Source organism: Nomascus leucogenys, chromosome 19, assembly GCF_006542625.1.
Source record: "Nomascus leucogenys isolate Asia chromosome 19, Asia_NLE_v1, whole genome shotgun sequence".
NCBI lineage: Eukaryota > Metazoa > Chordata > Mammalia > Primates > Hylobatidae > Nomascus > Nomascus leucogenys.
In genome coordinates this window covers 37,239,326-37,258,631 of record NC_044399.1, presented here as the reverse complement: position 1 = coordinate 37,258,631, position 19,306 = coordinate 37,239,326, and the positions used below count along the sequence as shown (strand labels likewise).

Here is a 19,306-nt window from a genome sequence, read left to right as displayed (position 1 = left end):
CGGAAGTAATAATATAACTGTAAACAGTATTAGGCAGACCCATTTGGCATTGCTCACACTCAACTTCTTCTGACCTACAAAAATAGCAATTTCATATAGTCAAACTGAACAGATACAGCATTTAGTTATTAAATCCCTCAAGGAAAAAGACTGAAGCTAAAAGGGCTAAAACTAACTAGAAGCTTATTTTTTGCATTTAAAAATGAATAATACTATTGTCTCAGATAACAGAACATTTTGTTTGTTTGTTTTTTGACAGTCTCGCTCTGACGCCCAGACTAGAGAGCAGCAGCACAATCTCGGTTCACAGCAACCTCCGCCTCCCAGGTTCAACAGATTCTCCTGCCTAAGCCTCCGGAGTAGCTGGGACTACAGGCGCATGCCACCATGCCTGGCTCATTTTTGTATTTTTAGTAGAGACCAGGTTTCACCACACTGGCCAGGCTGGTCTCGAACTCCTGACCTCAGGGGATCTGCCCACCTCAGCCTCCTAAAATGCTGGGATTTGCATGTGCCACGGCGCCTGAACCTAGAACATCTTTCAAAAATTAACATCTAAATTAAATGGCTCCACCAGAGATAGATAATAAACCAACATAATGCCAAACAGACTGACTCCCACAACTGAGAATCCCCAAATCAATTTATCACTAATCATGCCTTCCAATCCCTTATTAAGCCATTTTGGATCAAATTCTGTAAAATTCGGCAAGGATGGTGACATGGTAAATTAAAATTCTGCTTTTCCCCTCCTAATTCAGATTTGCCCATTTTTTGGATGATTACAGGTTATTATACCATGTTTTGCTATTCTGATTTCCTTTTCCTTAACCAGTCTGCCATACTTGCCTATTCTTTTACAAAGAAGCTTGTCAGAAATTTCTACCACCCTTTTTCAATTTGACAATACCCACACAGAGAAATATAGCATGTTTTCAGGCCAGGTGCGGTGGCTTACGGCTGTAATCCCAGCACTTTGGGAGGCCGAGGCAGGTGGATCACCTGAGGTCAGGAGTTTGAGACCAGCCTGACCAACATGGTGAAACCTCAGTCTCTACTAAAAATACAAAACTAGCCGAGCGTGGTGATGCAAGCCTGTAATCCCAGCTACTCAGGAGGCTGAGGCAGGAGATCACTTGAACCCAGGAGGCAGAGGTTGCAGTGAGTCGAGATCGTGCCATTGGACTCCAGCCTGGGCAACAAGAGTGACTCTGTCAAAAAGGGAAAGCGAAAGGAAAAGAAAAGAAAAAGAAATACAGCATGTTTGCAAGTAATTCCGAATTAAGGTAGTTAGAAGTCACCACCTTTTCAGTAAACCCCTTAATGAACTCTTCTCTGAAGCTACAACAAACCAGGATAAGAAGAATTATCCAGACTACTCCTAAATAGAAACTTGGAACTCAAGTTGTTTTTGTTATTTTTCTCTTTTCTACTGCTCTACTTATTCTAATCCCATGTACTTTATTATTATTATTTTTTGAGATGGAGTCTCGCTCTGTCGCCCAGGCTAGAGTGCAGTGGCACGATCTCGGATCACTGCAAGCTCCACCTCCCGGGTTGGTTCCCACTATTCTCCTGCCTCAGCCTCCTGAGTAGCTGGGACTACAGGCCCCCGCCACCACGCCCGGCTAATTTTTTGTATTTTTAGTAGAGACGGGGTTTCACCATGTTAGCCAGGATGGTCTCGATCTCCTGACCTTGTGATCTGCCCGCCTCAGCCTCCCAAAGTGCTGGGATTACAGGCGTGAGCCACCACGCCCGGCCCCCCATGTACTTTATAAGGGTAAAAGTTGCTTGGAATGAAACTGCTACTACTATGATAGTAATAAACAATTTCTGGTTTCGCTACTATCATTATAGTAACAGTGTCTGCTCTTCTTACAGCATAGATGGTTATTTCCCTCACACTCAGGACTTAAGCTAGTGAAATTGGAAGTTAAATTTTAACTTCCAAAAATTCCTTACAAGTGATCTTTCAACAGTATCAAGGTAAATTTATTATTACTGTATTCATAAAGCAGACATCATGAAACATCAAGCAATCAGTATGGGTGCTAAACAGCCAGTATGAGTTCTCTCACTGGGAGAATGGGGACCTTATCCCCTATTAGGAATTATTTGTTACATTCATTCCTATATGTCCCACATTATTATATCCTCATAAACAGGTATCCTTTCCAAATCTAGGGAATCCAACCAGGGCTAAAATCAAGGCAAATCTTAAAATTGTCAAATTTGCAGGCGCACACTAATAAAATTATTAGAAAGACAGCTGTGATGCCATAGGCATTCAGGAAGCAATTGCAATAAAATGCAGTAAATGTGAAAATACTTATTCACATTGTGTTTAGAAGAGAAAATTTAATATTCAGATCCTTCTTCGAACAAATGTCCAAACTGTATACCTAGTCCCTGTCAATTTTATGGATTAATCATAATTTGTCTCTTCATATCCTGTTTCCCAAATCTTGTTATGTAATCTTATCTGTTCCCTTATGCCCTTTCCCAATCTAAAAGCTTTTTAAAAAAATAAAGTATTTTTAAAAATTCAGATCATTTACATGGTTGAAAATACAAAGCAGAAGACCTTTATTATACCTCTACCTGCACTATTCCAAGAAACTGATCTTCTAGTCAACAGAAAAATGGCTTCCAGTCTACCCAAATTGGTGCCATATTAATCTACCTCAACACAGATCTGTAAGCAATTGCTTAATACCGACTGCTTTATGTTTTTGAGACAGGGTCTCACTCTGTTGCACAACCTTGAGTGCAACAGCATGATTATGGCTCACTGCATCTTTGACCTCTTGGGCTTGGAGATATCCTCCATCTCAGCCTCCACATGCCACCATGCCCAGCTAATGCTTAAAATTTTTTTGTAGAAATCAGGACTCGCTGTGTTGCCCAGGCTGATCTCAAACTCCTGGGCTCAAGTGATTTTTCTGCCTCACTTCAAAAATGCTAGGATTACAGGCGAGAGCCACGGTACCCAGACTATTTTTATTTTCATTTTTTGAGGTGAAGTCTTGCTCTGTCTCCTAGGCTGGATAGAGTGCAGTGGTGCGATCTCAGCCCACTGCAACTTCCACCTCCCAGATTCAAGCGATTCTCCCACCTCAGCTTCCCAATTAGCGGAGACTACAGGCCTGTGCCACTATGCCTGGCTAATTTTTGTATTTTCATAGAGATGGGGTTTCGCCATGTTGGCCAGGCTGGTCTCAAACTCCTGACCTCAGGTGATCCACCCACCTCGGCTTCCCAACGTGCTGGGATTACAAGTGTGAGCCATGTCCGGCCCCAGCCTATTTTTAAATGAATATTCCAAAATGTCAGCATTTCAAATGCTTCATATCCTTCAGTGCCATAATAGCCATGTAAGACAGATCAACCCAGTTTAAATTGGCACTTTGACCAAACACACAACTCATATCAATTATTATTTCCAACGACTTGGCTTCAAATGACTTTCAACCATTTCAAAATCAAAAGTTTACTTCAAAGAGTTAGGATCTAGTGTTCAAAGCTTTTAAAGTCAAGTCAAAGAAAGGCTTGCTAAGCATTCTGAGATAACTACTTTTAAGAAGGCACAGTTATATGCCCCAGGTATGTACACTAAGAGCCATCACAAGCTAAGCATGGTGGCTCATGCCTGTAATCCCAGTACTTAAGGAGGCTGAAGCAGAAGGATCACTTGAGGGCAGGAATTCCAGACCAGCCCAGACAACATGGGTGGTTGCGCGAACCTATGGTCCCAGCTACACAGGAGGCTGAGGCGGGAGGATTCCTTAAGCCCAGGAGTTCAAGGATGCAGCGTGCTAGGATCGTACCACTGCATTCCAGCCTGAGTCACAGGGTGAGACCCTGTCTCTTAAAAAAGAGCCATCACAGCCAGGTGTGGTGGCTCATGCCTGTAATCCCAGCACTTTCCGAGACGGAGGTGAGCGGAGCACTTGAGGTCAAGAGTTCAAGACCAGTCTGGCCAACATGGCGAAACCCCGTCTCTACTAAAAATACAAAAAAATTAGCTGGGCACGGTGGTACATGCCTGTAATCCCAGTTACTCGGGAGGCTGAGGTAGAATCGCTTGAACCCAGGAGGCAGAGGTTGCAGCGAGCCAAGATCGCACCATTGTACTCCATCCTGGGTGACAGAGTGAGGCTCTGTCTCCGAAAAAAAAGAAAAAAAAAAAAAAGAAAAGAAAAGTTAGGACAGGCATGGTGGCCCACACCTGTAATCCTAGCACTTTGGGAGGCTGAGGCAGGAGGATCCCTTGAGGCCAGGAGTTCAAGACCAGCCTAGGTAAAATACACAGACACCGTCACTATATGTGTATATATATATAAAAAATACAAAAATTAGCTGGGCAGCTGGGCACGATGGCTCTTGCCTGTAATCCTAGCTACTAGGGAGGCTGAGGCAGGAGAAATCGCTTGAACCTGAGAGGCGGAGGTTGCAGTGAGCTGAGATCACGCCACTGCACTCCAGCCAGGGCGACAATGCGAGACTCCATCTCAAAAAAATAAAAAAATTAGCTGGGCATTGCGGTCCCAGCTACTCAGGAGGCTGAGGCAGAAGGATCACTTGAGCCCAGGAGCTCTAGGCTACAGTGAGCTATGACCACACCACTGTACTCCAGCCTCAACAACACAGCAACACCCTGTCTCAAAAAAAAAAAAAAAAAAAAAAAAAGAAAGAAAAGTTAATGGCATAACATATAACATATATAATAAGCTAAAAGAGGCCAGGCATGGTGGCATACACCTCATACACCTGTAGTACTAGCTACTCGGGAGGCTGAGGAAGGAGGAGAGCTTGAGCCCAGTTCCAGGCTGCAATGAGCTATGATAGTGCCACTGCACTCCAGCCTGGGTGACAATGAGATCCTGTCTCTTTAAAAAACAGCTAAAAGGAAAATCCCAAGAATTAGAATCCACACAAATCCCCCACCCCTCTTTTTTTTTTTTTTTTTTTTTTGAGACGGAGCCTTGCTCTGTCGCCCAGGCTGGAGTGCAGCGGCACGATCTCAGCTCACTGCAACCTCCACCTCCCGGGTTCATGCCCTTCTCCTGCCTCAGCCTCCCGAGTAGCTGGGACTACAGGCGCCCGTTACCATCCCGGCTAATTTTTTGTATTTTTAGTAGAGACGGGTTTCACCGTGTTAGCCAGGATGGCCTCGATCTCCTGACCTTGTGATCCACCTGCCTCAGCCTCCCAAAGTGCTGGGATTACAGGCTTGAGTCACCGCACCCGGCACAAATCCCCTTTTTATGCTCTACTGTATCTTTACTTCATACCCTCAATTGTACTTAACACTCAAATTTTTAAAAATCCATAGTACGCTTAAGGTTCCAAGTAACTGCTTAATCTAAAAACTTCCTGTATACAAAAAAGCCCTTGCCAGAAGCTGCCGCCATACACTTTGACTTCCCAGCCGCCAAAACCTTGAGTCAAATAAACACCTTTCTTTGTTGGGTGCAGTGGCTCACACCTGTAATCCCAGCACTTTGGGAGGCCAAGGCAGGTGGGCTCACAAGGTCAGGAGACCAGCCTGATCAACACGGTAAAACCCTGTCTCTACTAAAAATACAAAATTAGCCAGGCGTGGTGGCGTGCACCTGTAATCCCAGCTACTCAGGAGGCTGAGGCAGGAGAATTGCTTGAACCCAAGGGGCGGAGGTTGCAGTGAGCTGAGATTGTGACACTGCACTCCAGCCTGGGCGACACAGCAAGACCCCATCTCAAAAAAAAAAAAAAAAAAAAAAAACCACAAACACCAAAAAACAAAATAAACACATCTTTCTTTACATAAATTAAATAAATAGCGCACCATTCTTAAAGAAGTGACATAACGCACTCTCTTACCCACTATTTCCAAATTAAGTTGCTGAAGGGCTTATTTTTGAAGTCAGGAGAAATGCAGAGAACTTCCAAATTCTAAGCCCAACTTCAACTACTCAGAGATTACTACTGAACACTTGAAAACTACACTAAAGCACAAAGAAAATAATACAGATGTTCTTAAAGGATATTCCAGTAGCCCAACTGATTATTACTTCTTTTAGAGTTAACTTAAAAAAAAAAAAAGCCTTCACTTATAAAAGATCTTCAAATCTAATTCAAGTAAAGAAAAATGAGTGGCCAATGGACCACTAATGGACCAATCAACATTTGGCAGGAATTCAAAGAACTTACTACTCTGGAACCTAATTGAACTGAGTATTATTCATTGTTCTAGAGGGGTAAAAATTTTGATGCCAATCTAATTTCCAATCATGTCCAAATACAAAACTCAAGATGACACTTTACCTAAAGCAAATTTTTTCATTAGTACCAGCAAAACTAAATATAACTGCACCCATATAGGGGTATTCAGCTTATCTAAATACCACTGATTTCATATTCAGTTAGCTCATGGATAGGGAAAATGCATAAAGAGTAAATTCAAGTTAACATTCCCATTTAAAAATGGCCTGCAATTCCACATAATAGAAATTATATATAAAAACTATTAACCAGTTACCTATTGGAACATATCCCACACATTTTGTTGTTTTGTTTTGAGACAGGGTCTCACTCTTTTGCCCAGGCTTGAATGCAGTGGTGCAAACATAGCTCACTGCAGACCTGGATCTCCCAGGGACAAGTGATCCTCCCTCCTAAGCCTCCCAAATAGCTGGGACTACACATTGTTGCCCAGGCTGGTCTCAACTCCTGAGCTCGAGTGATCCTCCCACTTCAGCCTCCCAAAGTGCTGGGATTACAGACATGACCCACCACACTGGGCCTCCCAAAATATTTTGGAGGTGGTAAGAGAACATAACACAACCAGATATCCTCTCAGGCTCACACAATGATCACCAGTGCAAAATACTTTGGTAAACATTTTCCAGTAATAGTCTCTAGAGGGCAGACGGCACAGAAAACAATACCAAAAAACCCAACTCTCCTGGCAGAGGTTAACTAATGTATAATACACGTCTTAAAAAACAAAGCATTTATCTTTTTGCCCTAACATTCCTAAAAACAACCAACTCCTGTATTTACCTCCAAAGAGCAGAGCTGGAGAATAAGTGAAATCAGGTAAATGTTATCTGTGAGGATTCCTGTTCTTAAACTTCCATTAAGTAATTCTACTACTTCCGTTTTTAAGGAAGTAAAATGATATTAAAAGGACATCTATTTATTATACTCAATGTCTTCCAGCTTGCAGATAAGGAAAGGTATGCAAACTAGGAAATTTGCTTAAAAGTCACATAAATCACTTTGTTATTCATCCCTGAGGCAGTATTTCTTCCAGAGAGAATATGGTAATTACCCAGTTCCCACAATCTGGTATGGTCCCCTTTCCCTGCAATTCCAAGTCACTGCCTAAATGAGCCATTGTTAAAATGGGAATGTGCACTATGTATTAAGCGTGCACATGCATGCATGGAGTATGCATTTCTGTTAGAGAAAGGAGGAAGAGGTAGGAAAGTACGGGAAGACTGAAATCCACTGTTCTCAAAAGCAAAAGGATATAAACATCATCGTTAAACCTCATTATTTGCTCTAAGGATTTAGATTACAGTTATGTCATACAGCGAATTTTTCTTTAAGACACAAACCACATTCTAAGAAAGTGATTAACGTGAGGCCTGGCACGGTGGCTCACACCTGTAATCTCAGCACTTTGGGAGACCCAGGTGGGTGGATCACTTGAGGTCAGGAGTTTGAGACCAGCCTGGCCAACACGGTGAAACCTCATCTCTACTAAAATACAAAAATTAGCCAGGCCTGGTGGTGGGCACCTGTAATCCCAGCTATGTGGGAGGCTGAGGCAGGACAATCGCTTGAACCTGGGAGGTGGAGGTCGCAGTGAGTCAAGATTGCGCCACTGCACTCCAGCCTGGGTGACAAGAGTGAGACTCCATCTCAAAAAAAAAAAAAAAGAAGAAAAGAAAAGAAAGTTATTAGCATGAAACTTGAAAGATACCTGGTTCCCTTTAAACTTGGGCTTTAGGGCTATGAAAAGGAGAATCCCAAGAGCCTGGTCTCAACTATGCTAATCGTACTTGACACTGTAATTTGTCTAACTTATTTTCCAGATACAAATTGGCATCCACTACTCCTTCTAAGACTTATCAGACTCCTCTTCAAAAACAGTGCTTCTACTCATTTTAATCAAATTAGAACTATTAAATGAGCTCACTAATAAAGACGCATATGATATAAAAAGCGAAGGAGAGGCTGGGCGCAGTGGCTCACACCTGTAATCACAGCACTTTGGGAAGCAGAGGTGGGCGGATCACGAGGTCAGAAGTTTGAGATCAGCCTGGCCAACACGGTGAAACCCGTCTCTACTAAAAATACAAAACTTAGCTGGGCGTGGTGGCACGTGGCTGTAATCCCAGCTACTCGGGAGGCTGAGGCAGGAGAATCACTTGAACCCAGGAGGCGGAGGTTGCAGTGAGCCGAGATCGCACCACTGCACTCCAGCCTGGGTGACAGAGTGAGACTCTGTCTCAAAAACAAATAAACAACTGGGCGTGGTGGCTCACACCTGTAATCCCAGCACTTTGGGAGGCCAAGGCAGGTGGATCACAAGGTCAAGAGATCAAGACCATCCTGGCCAACATGGTGAAACCCCGTCTCCACTAAAAATACAAAAATTAGCCAGGCGTGGTGGTGCCTGCCTGTAATCTCAGCTACTAAGGAGGCTGAGGCAGGAGAATCACTTGAACCTGGGAGGCGGAGGTTGCAGTGAGCCAGGATTACGCCACTGCGCTCCAGCCTGGCAAGAGAGTGAGACTCCGTCTCAAAGAAAAAAACACAAAACAAAACAAAAAGGCAAAGACAAAAAAAGCCACGGAAGGAGAACATATGCTCAATAAAATTTTTTTCAAGCACTCAGTCAAGAGAAAATATAACATCAACAACTTTAAGCAAGTTCTCCTCACTTCTATTCTTTGAACCAGGTAGGTCAATTATGTTTGTATTTTTAAAAATCCTTTTAAGTTGGAAAAGTGAACATTTCTTCTAAATTTTAATCATACTAGTTCCAAGGACCCTGAATTAGTTTGACGCCAGCTGCTTATCCACATTGTCATTCTCTTAAAATACTCTTAAGATGAACAACTAATTCTCTTAAAATTCTCTTAATATAAACAATATACTAAATTGGCCAATAAAAATCTTTGTATAGGAAACAAATGAGTTACCTTTAGTGTGATATACAATAGCAGCCCTCAGGTCAAAAGAACCCCAGCTATCATTCCTTTCTAGGCCTCTCTGGTATCTCTGTTCTTTGGCAGAGCCTAACAAAGTGTTCGTAGGAGAGGCCAGAGGATTTTGACTTTCTATCTCGTAGTCCTTTGAGAGAAACACTAAAGCACCTTGACTACTGGTGTCTGCTTTCTGCAGGTCACCTATATGACTGGGTTCCAAGGATAAGGCTCCACTCTCACTAGTAGTCCCAGATTTTAGAATGCTACCCAGAACTTGAGGACTAGTCCGTTTCTCCAGCTCGTAAGCCTTGGGAAACACAGGATGCTCAGTTCCTGAGGGAATTATTTCAGCACCCTGTGAGACCAAAGCGGCAGGATATTCTCCTTGAAATGTCACCTCCATCACTTTATGCTCTGATGACTTCCCAATAACAGTCTCAGGGCCAGCACTGGGCTCATTTATAAATGATAAACCCCACTGATTCTGGAAGATATCCCCCAGGTTTTGCTGATCTGTCTGAGAGGGCAGATCCACTTGTGCTGTGCTCAACAGCATAGTTTGCATATTTGAAGGATAGATAAAAAGGCTAGTCTTAATTTGTTCAACAGCTGCTGAAGTTAGACTCATGTCCTGGAGAACTGAATCTGTTCCAGAAGAGATGGGTGTTAGAGTATTAGCAGCAGTAGTTAGCAGTGGCTGACCCCCTGGAGGATAAACATTTGCATCAGTCCCTGCTAAAACAGGCCCATTAGAAAAGTTGGCAGAAGTAACAGATTTCAGCGCTGACATAGGGACCTGGGATAAGCGACTTGATGATTGGGTTTGAGTTTCCCCAGTAGATGATGATGATGATGAAGAAGTTGGTGACACAGAAGAGTTCTGTATAGTTTTGTTGAGGTTTTCCTTAACTTTGCTTGCATAACTTATTTTAGGAACTATTTTAGCACTGCTATTGTCCACTGGAAAAACTGGGGGTGGTTTAAATAGGGTCCACGAGTCCTCTTTGGAGGCAACAGCTGAAGCATGCTTTCCTTTGGGCCGATCATCAAACTTTTTGCTGCTCACACCAGGTTTACTATCTGAGCTTTTCCGAAGCATATCACCCACAGCAGGTTTTCCTCGACTTGTTCCTCCAGGCCCAGTTTCATACTTCCAAATGGGCTTCGAACCATCTACTCGATTTCCCTTTTGTTCACTATAGTCAGGCTTGAAAGTTTCAAGTCCCTGTTTTAAGGTTGGGACACTGGTCTCTTGTTGCATTATTTTGTCCTGCACTATATTAAGGTTTTCACAACCCTTGGCACTATTGCGCCTAGCTTTCCTTTTTTTAGGAGTTGTATATCCGCTCTCAGATCCACTACCATCATTATCTGCTCCTTTACCCATATAACCATTAGTAATATAACCAGAATTATTCGTTACCACACCATTTGGAATTGGTATAGTATCAGACTTATCTACAGACTGATTCTCTCCAGATTTATTTTCATAAGACTTCCCATTCTTTTTGTCCATACTGTTTTTCTGAACGAAATTCTTGGTTTTAATTCCTGCTTTCCCAAAGGTGTTGGCCTTTACAGTCTGCTTCAGGCTAGTGTCTACAACTTGCTGGTTGCCATTGAGGACCCTGGAAATAGGGTTGGTGGCTTCATCAGAACTCAGATTCTTTAAAGATATTTCTCTTTCTCCAGCATTACCGTTTAGTTCACCATAGCCTAGGGGAGGGGAAAAAAAAGGGTTTATTAAAAAAAAAAAAAAAAATCACAACATGTAAATTACACTAATACCTAACATTTAAGAACTGTTTATTTACTGTATGCTAGACACTATGCTATGAGCTGTAGCTTTATATTATTTAACATCTCTATGAGAAGACACCTGTCAGCCCCATTTTCAGACTAGGAAATGCAATCTACTGCTAAGTAAAGCAAGAGGTAGAACTCAGCCAAGATTCAAACCGAAGTCTGAGGCCAGAGAAAACAAGACCTCTTAAGCGGTAAGCCAAATACCTCTCATCTAACAGAATCAATCTACCCATCACTATCACAAGGCTGTTATAAAATTTTCTTTTTTTTTTTTTTTTTTTTGAGACGGAGTATCGCTTTGTTGCCCAGGCTGGAGTGCAGTGGCTCAATCTCGGCTCACTGCAAGCTCCGCCTCCCGGGTTCACGCCATTCTCCTGCCTCAGCCTGTAGTAGCTGGGACTACAGGCGCCCGCCACCACGCCCGGCTAATTTTTTGTATTTTTTAGTAGAGACGGGGTTTCACCATGGTCTCGATCTCCTGACCTCGTGTTCCGCCCGCCTCGGCCTCCCAAAGTGCTGGGATTACAAGCGTGAGCCACCGCGCCCGGCCAAAATTTTCTTTTTCTGAGACGGAGTCTTGCTCTGTCGCCCAGGCTGGAGTGCAGTGGCGCTATCTCTGCTCACTGCAAGCTCCGCCTCCCGGGTTCACGCCATTCTCCCGCCTCAGCCTCCAGAGTAGCTGGGACTACAGGCGCCCGCCACCATGCTAGGCTAATTCTTTTTTGTATTTTTAGTAGAGACAGGATTTCACCATGTTAGCCAGGATGGTTTCAATCTCCTGACCTCGTGAACCGCCCATCTCGGCCTCCCAAAGTGCTGGGACTACAGGCACGAGCCACGCACCCGGCCTAAAATTTTCTTTACAATTCAGAGCAGAGATGCCCTCTGGGCAAAAATCAAGTTTTATTGAAACAGTATTATAAGGAAATTAAAGACTTCATTTCTACAAAACCATAAATAGCTGGTAGTCACTATCAGCAGTTTCCAATGCATCTATCAGACAAATATCTAACACTTGTGAACTTTTTCTAAAGTATTCTTAAATTTCATTTTGACATTTCCCAGATATTGGATCATATTGTTAATATGTGAAACCAAAATATCTATGTACCAATGTTTCCAACCTTTATAAAACATATTTTCTTCATTTTACATTCGGACAAACAGACTTTAAGAGAGATGAAGTAAACTGCCAGAGTCAAAGTGACAGAACTGGAAATCTGACCTCCAGTCTATCTGCAATCCATGATTTCCTACCGCTATGCAATACTGCCTTGACTCAAAAGATGCGATGAGAAAATATTTACTAACAAAACTACAATAAAAAGCATCCAATTTTTTAGTGTTATGGTATTCAGGTTTAATTAAAAATCTTCAACTGCCAGGCTGGGCGCGGTGGCTCACGCCTGTAATCCCAGCACTTTGGGAGGCAGAGGCGGGCGGATCACGAGCTCAGGAGATGAGACCATCCTGGCTAACATGGTGAAACCCCATCTCTACTAAAAATACAAAAAATTAGCCTGTCTGGTGGCGGGCACCTGTAGTCCCAGCTACTCGGGAGGCTGAGGCAGGAGAAAGGCGTGAACCCGGGAGGCGGAGCTTGCAGTGAGCCGAGATTGCGCCACTGCACTCCAGCCTGGGTGACAGAGCGAGACTCCATCTCAAAAAAATAAAAAAAATAAAATAAAATAAGTATCTTCAACTGCCAGTGGATCATGTCTGTAAACATAGCACTTTGGGAGGCCAAGGCAGGCGGACTGCTGGAGTTCAAGACCAGCCTGGGCAACATGGAGAAACCCTGTCTCTACTACAAATACAAAAATTAGCTGGGCGTGGGGCATGTGCCTACACTCCCAGCTGGGGGTGCTGAGGGAGAAGAACAGCTTGAACCCAGGAGATCGAGGCTGCAGTGAACATGCACTGAGATGCCACAACTGCCTTCTAGCCTGGGTGACAAAGTGAGACCCTCTTTCAAGAAAAAAGAAAAAAAAAAAAACCTTCAACCACCATAAAAAGTCAATTCTATTATAGGTGATTCAAATAGTTTTCCACTGTAACAAAATGGTGCTATTAGTTATCTACCTTTTTATGAAATGTTCACAAAAGCATCTTGAGGTCAAGTCATTAGAAACAGATATACAGGCCGGGTGCAGTGGCTAACGCCTATAATCCCAGCACTTTGGGAGGCCAAGGTGGGTGGATCATTTGAGGTCAGGAGTTCGGGACCAGCCTGACCAACATGGTGAAACCCCGTCTCTACTAAACATACAAAATTGGCCAGGCATGGTGGTGCACGCCGTAATCCCAGTTACTTGGAAGGCTGAGGCAAGAGAATGGCTTGAATCCGGGAGGCGGAGGTTGCAGTGACCCCAGATTGGGCCATTGCACCCCAACCTGGGCAACAAAAGCAAAATTCCGCTTCAAAAAAAAAAAAGCAAAGAAAAAAGAGAGATACACAATAGAAGGACACTCCACACACATTTAAGGCAGCAGAAATGAGGAGTCTAATAGGAATACTATTTTTATAAGTCTGAGAACCATTGTTCCAAAATAAATTAATGTAGAAGTCTATTAGATTCACAACAGGACTTATTCATTCTACATTAGAAAAAAAGGTACAAATACTAAAACTGAACAAATAAAGGCATTTTCTTCTACTGTATTAAAGTAACCCAAGAAAACATACTCAAGGCATAATCATTCCTAAAACAGACTGGCACAAAACTTGTACCATGAGAGAATACATCTTGTAAGAGTTTTTTTTTTTTTTTTTTTTTTTTTGAGACACTCTCTCGCTCTGTGGCCCAGGCTGAAGTGCAATGATGTGATCCCAGCTCACCACAACCTCCGCCTCCCAGATTCTCCTGACTCAGCCTCCTGAGTAGCTGGGATTACAGGCATGCACCACAATGCCCAGTTTCACCATGTTGGCCTGGCTGGTTTTGAACTCCTGACCTCAAGTGATCCGCCCGCCTGGGCCTCCCAAAGTGCTGGGATTACAGGTGAGAGCCACCACACCAGCCTCTTCAATTTCTTAGAACTCTTAAGAGTTCTTAGATTCCACAGGGTTACATTTTTAAAAATTTTTTGGCTGCTGGAAAAGCTATGATAGCCAATCAAATCAAATTTTTGGTGGCACAGTTTTAACTATGAAACAGGAAGAAAGAGATGATTGCTTAGGATGTTTTCTAAAAGCTTTTTTCCTCAGAAAAATGCCAGATGCAGTGGCTCACATCTGTAATCCCAGCACTTTAGGATCCCAGGCAAGTGGATCACTTGAGGTCAGGAGTTTGAGACCAGTCTGGCAAACATGGTGAAGTCCTATCTCTACTAAAAAAAAAAAAAAAAAAAAAAAAAAAAAAAAAATTAGCTGGGCGTGGTAGCGTATGGCTGTAATCCCAGCTACTCGGGAGGCTGAGACAGGAGAGTCGCTTGAACCCAGGAGACAGAGGTTGCAGTGAGCCGAGATCATGCCACTGCACTCCAGCCTGGGCCAGAGTGAGACTGTCTCAAAAAAAAAAGAAAAAGAAAAAAAGAAAGAAAAGCATGAAGTTCCTAAATAAAGGCTCTCATCATTTTTAACAGATGTAACTTTATCTCCTTACCTAACTCTGGAGGGAATACAAGACCTACCTATATCATTTAACATGCTAACAGGTTAAACAAAGGTTTATATCCTTGGGCCCATTAGTCACAACTTTTCAGATTTCAATTAAAGATGAGCAATCTGAAACAGCAAAAAATCCAATCTCCAAACTGAGCTGAACCAAAGCTAACTAGAATAATTCTTCCTAAGATTACTAGTATGTAGTGACTCAGATATTGGAAATCACCAAACAATGCAAAACCGGCTTAGAAGCCACTGTGCTCCCACCCGCAAGTTTTAATAACAAAAAAAAAAAGAAAATCTCGTTTAACTACATTAAGTTTTTCTCATAACCACCTTGTTGATATGTATGAAGTATGCCGGAAAGAAATTTTCTTTTTAAATAGTAGATACTTAAGAAAAATGTAAACATTATAGAATAAATTTAAGAAATTAAAGGACTCCTAGCACTTTTATTATTTAGGGCTGCTTATACTAACCCTACTTCCAAAAGACTCAGTGAAACTTGAGTTCTGATAAATCTAGCTTTTCAATTAGAAACAAATTACTCAACACATTTGGCCGCCTCTTGCGCCCTCTTCTGGATAAAACAAAACTGTTCCTCTTTAGGTTTGTGAGTAATGGATTACCAAAGCCTACCTCAACATGTTACAGATAAATTTCAAAAATATTGTAATGTTTTCTTGGTTATTAGCATTATGCATGTCAAAGCAACAGTACTGTGACCAAACCATACATTCGCCCCAAATTGTTTACATTCTGTCAAAACTGCTAATTCCAGTTTCCTCCTCTTTATTCACCCCTTCCAAGATAAGAAACATTTGGAGGAATACCACCTTGAATGGTTCAGGGGTTGCTTCTTTATGTAGAGAGAAGTCCGGCAAGAGTATATTAACCTGACCGATGAGATACAATTTTTCAATCTCAACAGTAATATTGCCTTATGCAGCCATAATATGGTAGTATTTTCTCATCTTTTGAACAAGATCTAATGCTAAAAAATCTAGTTATATAGTCCCTAACAGTTTTTAAACTGTTCCAAATCTTTAGGATTAAACACCTAACTCGCGTGTATGTGTTCACTTCTATTGCATACTATCGGGTCCCTACGAAGTCCCAAGATGGAAAATCTGACATTCTAATTTCACTCCTCAAGTTACAATCTGCAATAAAAAAGCACTTAGTTTTTCTCCAGCTCTCAACAATTCCTTCTATCAAATTCGATACGCTGGGTTTAACATACGCTTTCTTACGCTTCATTTCTCTTCAATTTATAAAGAGCCCTTATTTTTTAAAATCTGCATGTGTTATAAACTTTTAAACTCACTTCTCGTGAAATACCTTCTTACATGACTTTTACCCTCAATTTCTCGTTTGTTAAGATTAGTTTGGGGATCAATATCGATTTTAAAATACGGAAAACACCTTTCCAACACGGAGAGAAGCCTCATCCGAGGCAAGATGGTAGTAATCTAACCTCATGGATGAGCCACTTGGGTTTACCCTTAAGGACAAGAAAGAGGGGTCAAAAAGCTCGCACTCTTCCCCATCCTAACATTTTTTAAAATCCCTCACCTCAAAGACACTACCCAAGCTCAGAAGGTAAGTGCTGGGTGGGGAGGGGAATGGAACAAGGTTTTTGGATTTTTTTTTTTTTTTGTAGAAAATGAGCTGCTAGGAGGAAAAGGCCCAAGTGAAAGCCTCAGAGGCGGAGTCGTGAGCGAACCTGGCAGGAGAAGAGGTTCCTGTGGCAGAGAAACTCGTGACCGGGGAGCTGGGTTCCCGCTGGGTACCCCACCCGGCCTCAGGCACCGCCTCTACCCAAAATGAATCCCCCCGCCGCCCCCCCCAGGCCTCCTGCCCCTAGGAGAGCCAGGGCCGCCGCCCGCGGCCTCCTTCCCCTCAGCTCCGCTTCGAGGCCGGCTCCCCGCCCCGACTGCCCGCGCCTCCCGCCGCACCCGGGAGCGGGAAACGCGGCCGCTGGCGCGCGGGGCCCTGCGCAGGCCGCTCCCCTCGTGGCCGCTTCCCTCCCCCACCCCAACCACCCCCGCCCCTCACCCCAGGGACCCGCCCGGGGCCGCGCGCCGCCACCGGGTTACACAACCCCGGCCGGCGACGGGGGGAGGGGCGGCCGCGGAGCGGGGGGCGCCGGCGCCCCCGCAGTGCAGGGGGCGAGGCTGCGGCCGGTGGTGATCCCGGGTCACCCGGCTCCGCCGCCCCGTGTGGCCCTCGACACCCTTCCCCCTCCGCTCCTCAGTGGGCCGGAGTCAGTGACAGGAATCGGCTTCCAACATGGCGGACAGGAAGCGGCCCCGCGAGGAGGAGAGAACATTCCAGCCGCGCCGGCTCTGGGGGGAGCGGGCGCGGGGTGCCGGCTCTCGGGAGGAGCCGCGGGACAAGACTGCGGGGTCTGGCGCCCAAAAAGGGCGTTTAGTGGTGGAAATGACCCATGAAATGAGGGGTCCCAATAGCCCCCCCCCGGAGACGGGGAGCCCCAAGGCCACAGGTGGGCTTGGGGTGGCGGGTGAGGGGCACTTCCTCAACTCAGCCTACCTACCCACTCCTCGACGCCTGCAAAAGGGTCTCGCGACACCATCCGAGTCGGGATTCGCTAGGCCTTCCTGAGTTACACCTCGAGGGATTTTTTTGGGGGGTAGGTTTACCCCATCTCACGGCCCCCAAATTGAGGTAACTCCAGGGACGAAGGGAGGTGAATGGGAAAAGAATAATGAGGTTGGACTTGCAAGGCCGACCCAGCGGGTCTCCCTTCAGCCGGGGCCGGGGCCAGGAAGGTCACGCTGGCCTGGCTGGGCCTCTCCCATGCTGGAGGGAAGGAGAGGGCGCTGCAAACCCCATTGCTCAGCCGGAGCTCTAGAATGAAAGGGGCATCCCCAGAGCCGGAGGGGACACACACACACACCCCGAACTCGTCCGCGCTTTTCGGATCCATCCCCCACCCCCATCTCCCCTGTCCTCCACCCCCAACCCCCTTCCCCCACCCGTCCTCCCTCCCAGACCTGTTTTCTTCTTCGGCGTTTCCTGGTGCTGCTGGAGGGTGTGTTTCTGCTCATGTTTCAGCGGCTTTGGCTGGGCCTTGGGGCTGCCCTCGGCTCCATGCTGCAGGTATTGGTGAGGCTGCTGGTGGTGATGGTGGTGGTGGTGGTTGTGGCTGTGGTTGTAGAAATAATAATGGTGGTGGTGGTGCGGCTGCTGCTGCTGCTGCTGAGGGTGATGGTGCGGATGGTGGTGGCTGTGATGGTGCTGAGGCTGTGGCTGGCCGGGCTTCTCCTCCATTGAAAGCGGCTGGGACTCCCTGGCTGAGGCTGCGGGCTGCTGCACCGTCAGGATCTGAGACTGCTTCTCAGGGTTCACTCAGTATATCTGAGCGCGTCTCGCCAGCGCACTGGTTAACCGAGCGATTCTGCGAGATTGGCAGCCGCGCTTCAACAATCAGGAGCCACGCTGTGCCGCAAGCCCCGCCCCCAGCTCAAATCCTCTTTCCTTCCCCTTCGCCGCTGCCGCCTGGCCAACGCCACTTACCCTGTGCAACCTCACAGGGCCGGGCCTTCAACGTCAGCACTATGGCTCTCTTTTCTGTCGCTTTCTCTCCTTCACCACGCAGTCTGTGAACAGCACTTTCTACACTCCTCGCCGGCAAGCAAGCTCGTGTCGAGGGTAGCAGATTCCACTGGCGATTCCACTGGCGCTGTGAGCCATCTGCTGGCTTTGCACCTCTTAGAATCTGGTGTTTTTTTGTTTTTTGTTTTGTTTTGTTTTTAATCCTTTTCCGGGTAACCAGAAAGGGAAGCTCAATTCCCTTAACCCCGAGACCACTGAAGGGGCAATATAAAAAGAGGAAATAAATACATTTTTAAGCATACAAGAGCTTCACAATCCAGTAGATCATTTTGTATTCTGGATTCATTTTGCTTTGTATTCATATGCTAATCTCTTCCTTTCCACGAAGGGATTATAGGGTTCCACAATGGGGTATCTGTGTAATTTTCTAAAAGGGCACAAAGGGTTTAAATCATTGTTTCTTTGTAGTTGGAGGCAAGGGAGAGCGGGAGGAATGAAAATTTACACTGAAGGGGTTTTTTTTGGTTTTTTTTGTTATTGTTTTTGTTTTTTTTTTAATTAAACTCTGCAGGTGAGGTCAACTGTGGAACCAAAATAGGTTTTAGAATGAGAAGTTTCAAGAGCAAAGGAAGGGGAGAAAGAGCACTTAAAAGTTATTAAGTGGGGCTTTTTTTTGGCACTTACGGAAAAATTGCAATTAAAAGAAATATTCTGTAGCGTTTTGTAGTGTAGATTTAATTTATCCTGCATTACCGCATCACAGTATGATTTTCAAAAGCAAATGTTAGAGCCATGATAGTGGTTACTCAGGAAGGAAGAGGGTTGTGATGGGGAGGGACACAGGTTACTCTGATAATATTTCATCTTGGGGGCGAGGTGGTGATTTTACATATATTTGCTTGGTAATTATTTGTTAAACTGAATATACAGGTAAAATGCACTTTTCCCAATGTATGTTATAGATTGGGGGATTTTTTTAATCATAAAATATTCCTAATATAAAATTTACCATCTTAATATTAAGTGTACGGTTCAGGTCCATTAGGTACATTCGTATTGTTGTAGAACCATGACCATCGTCTATCTCCAGAACTTTTTCATCATTCCA

At 44.5% G+C, this 19,306-nt stretch overlaps 1 protein-coding gene across 1 annotated transcript in view; it reads right to left on the bottom strand.

The window, feature by feature from the left end:
• Positions 1 to 18,392, bottom strand: part of NUFIP2 (nuclear FMR1 interacting protein 2) — a 38,839-nt gene extending 20,447 nt beyond the window's left edge. The window contains exons 1-2 of the mRNA XM_003277069.4: positions 17,637 to 18,392; positions 9,201 to 10,922 (exon numbers count right to left, since the gene is read on the bottom strand). Of these exons, the coding sequence (XP_003277117.2) occupies positions 9,201 to 10,922; positions 17,637 to 17,913 (1,999 nt within the window). The 5' untranslated portion in view covers positions 17,914 to 18,392. The remainder of the gene's footprint in view (positions 1 to 9,200; positions 10,923 to 17,636) is intronic.
• Between the last annotated feature and the right edge of the window lie 914 nt (positions 18,393 to 19,306).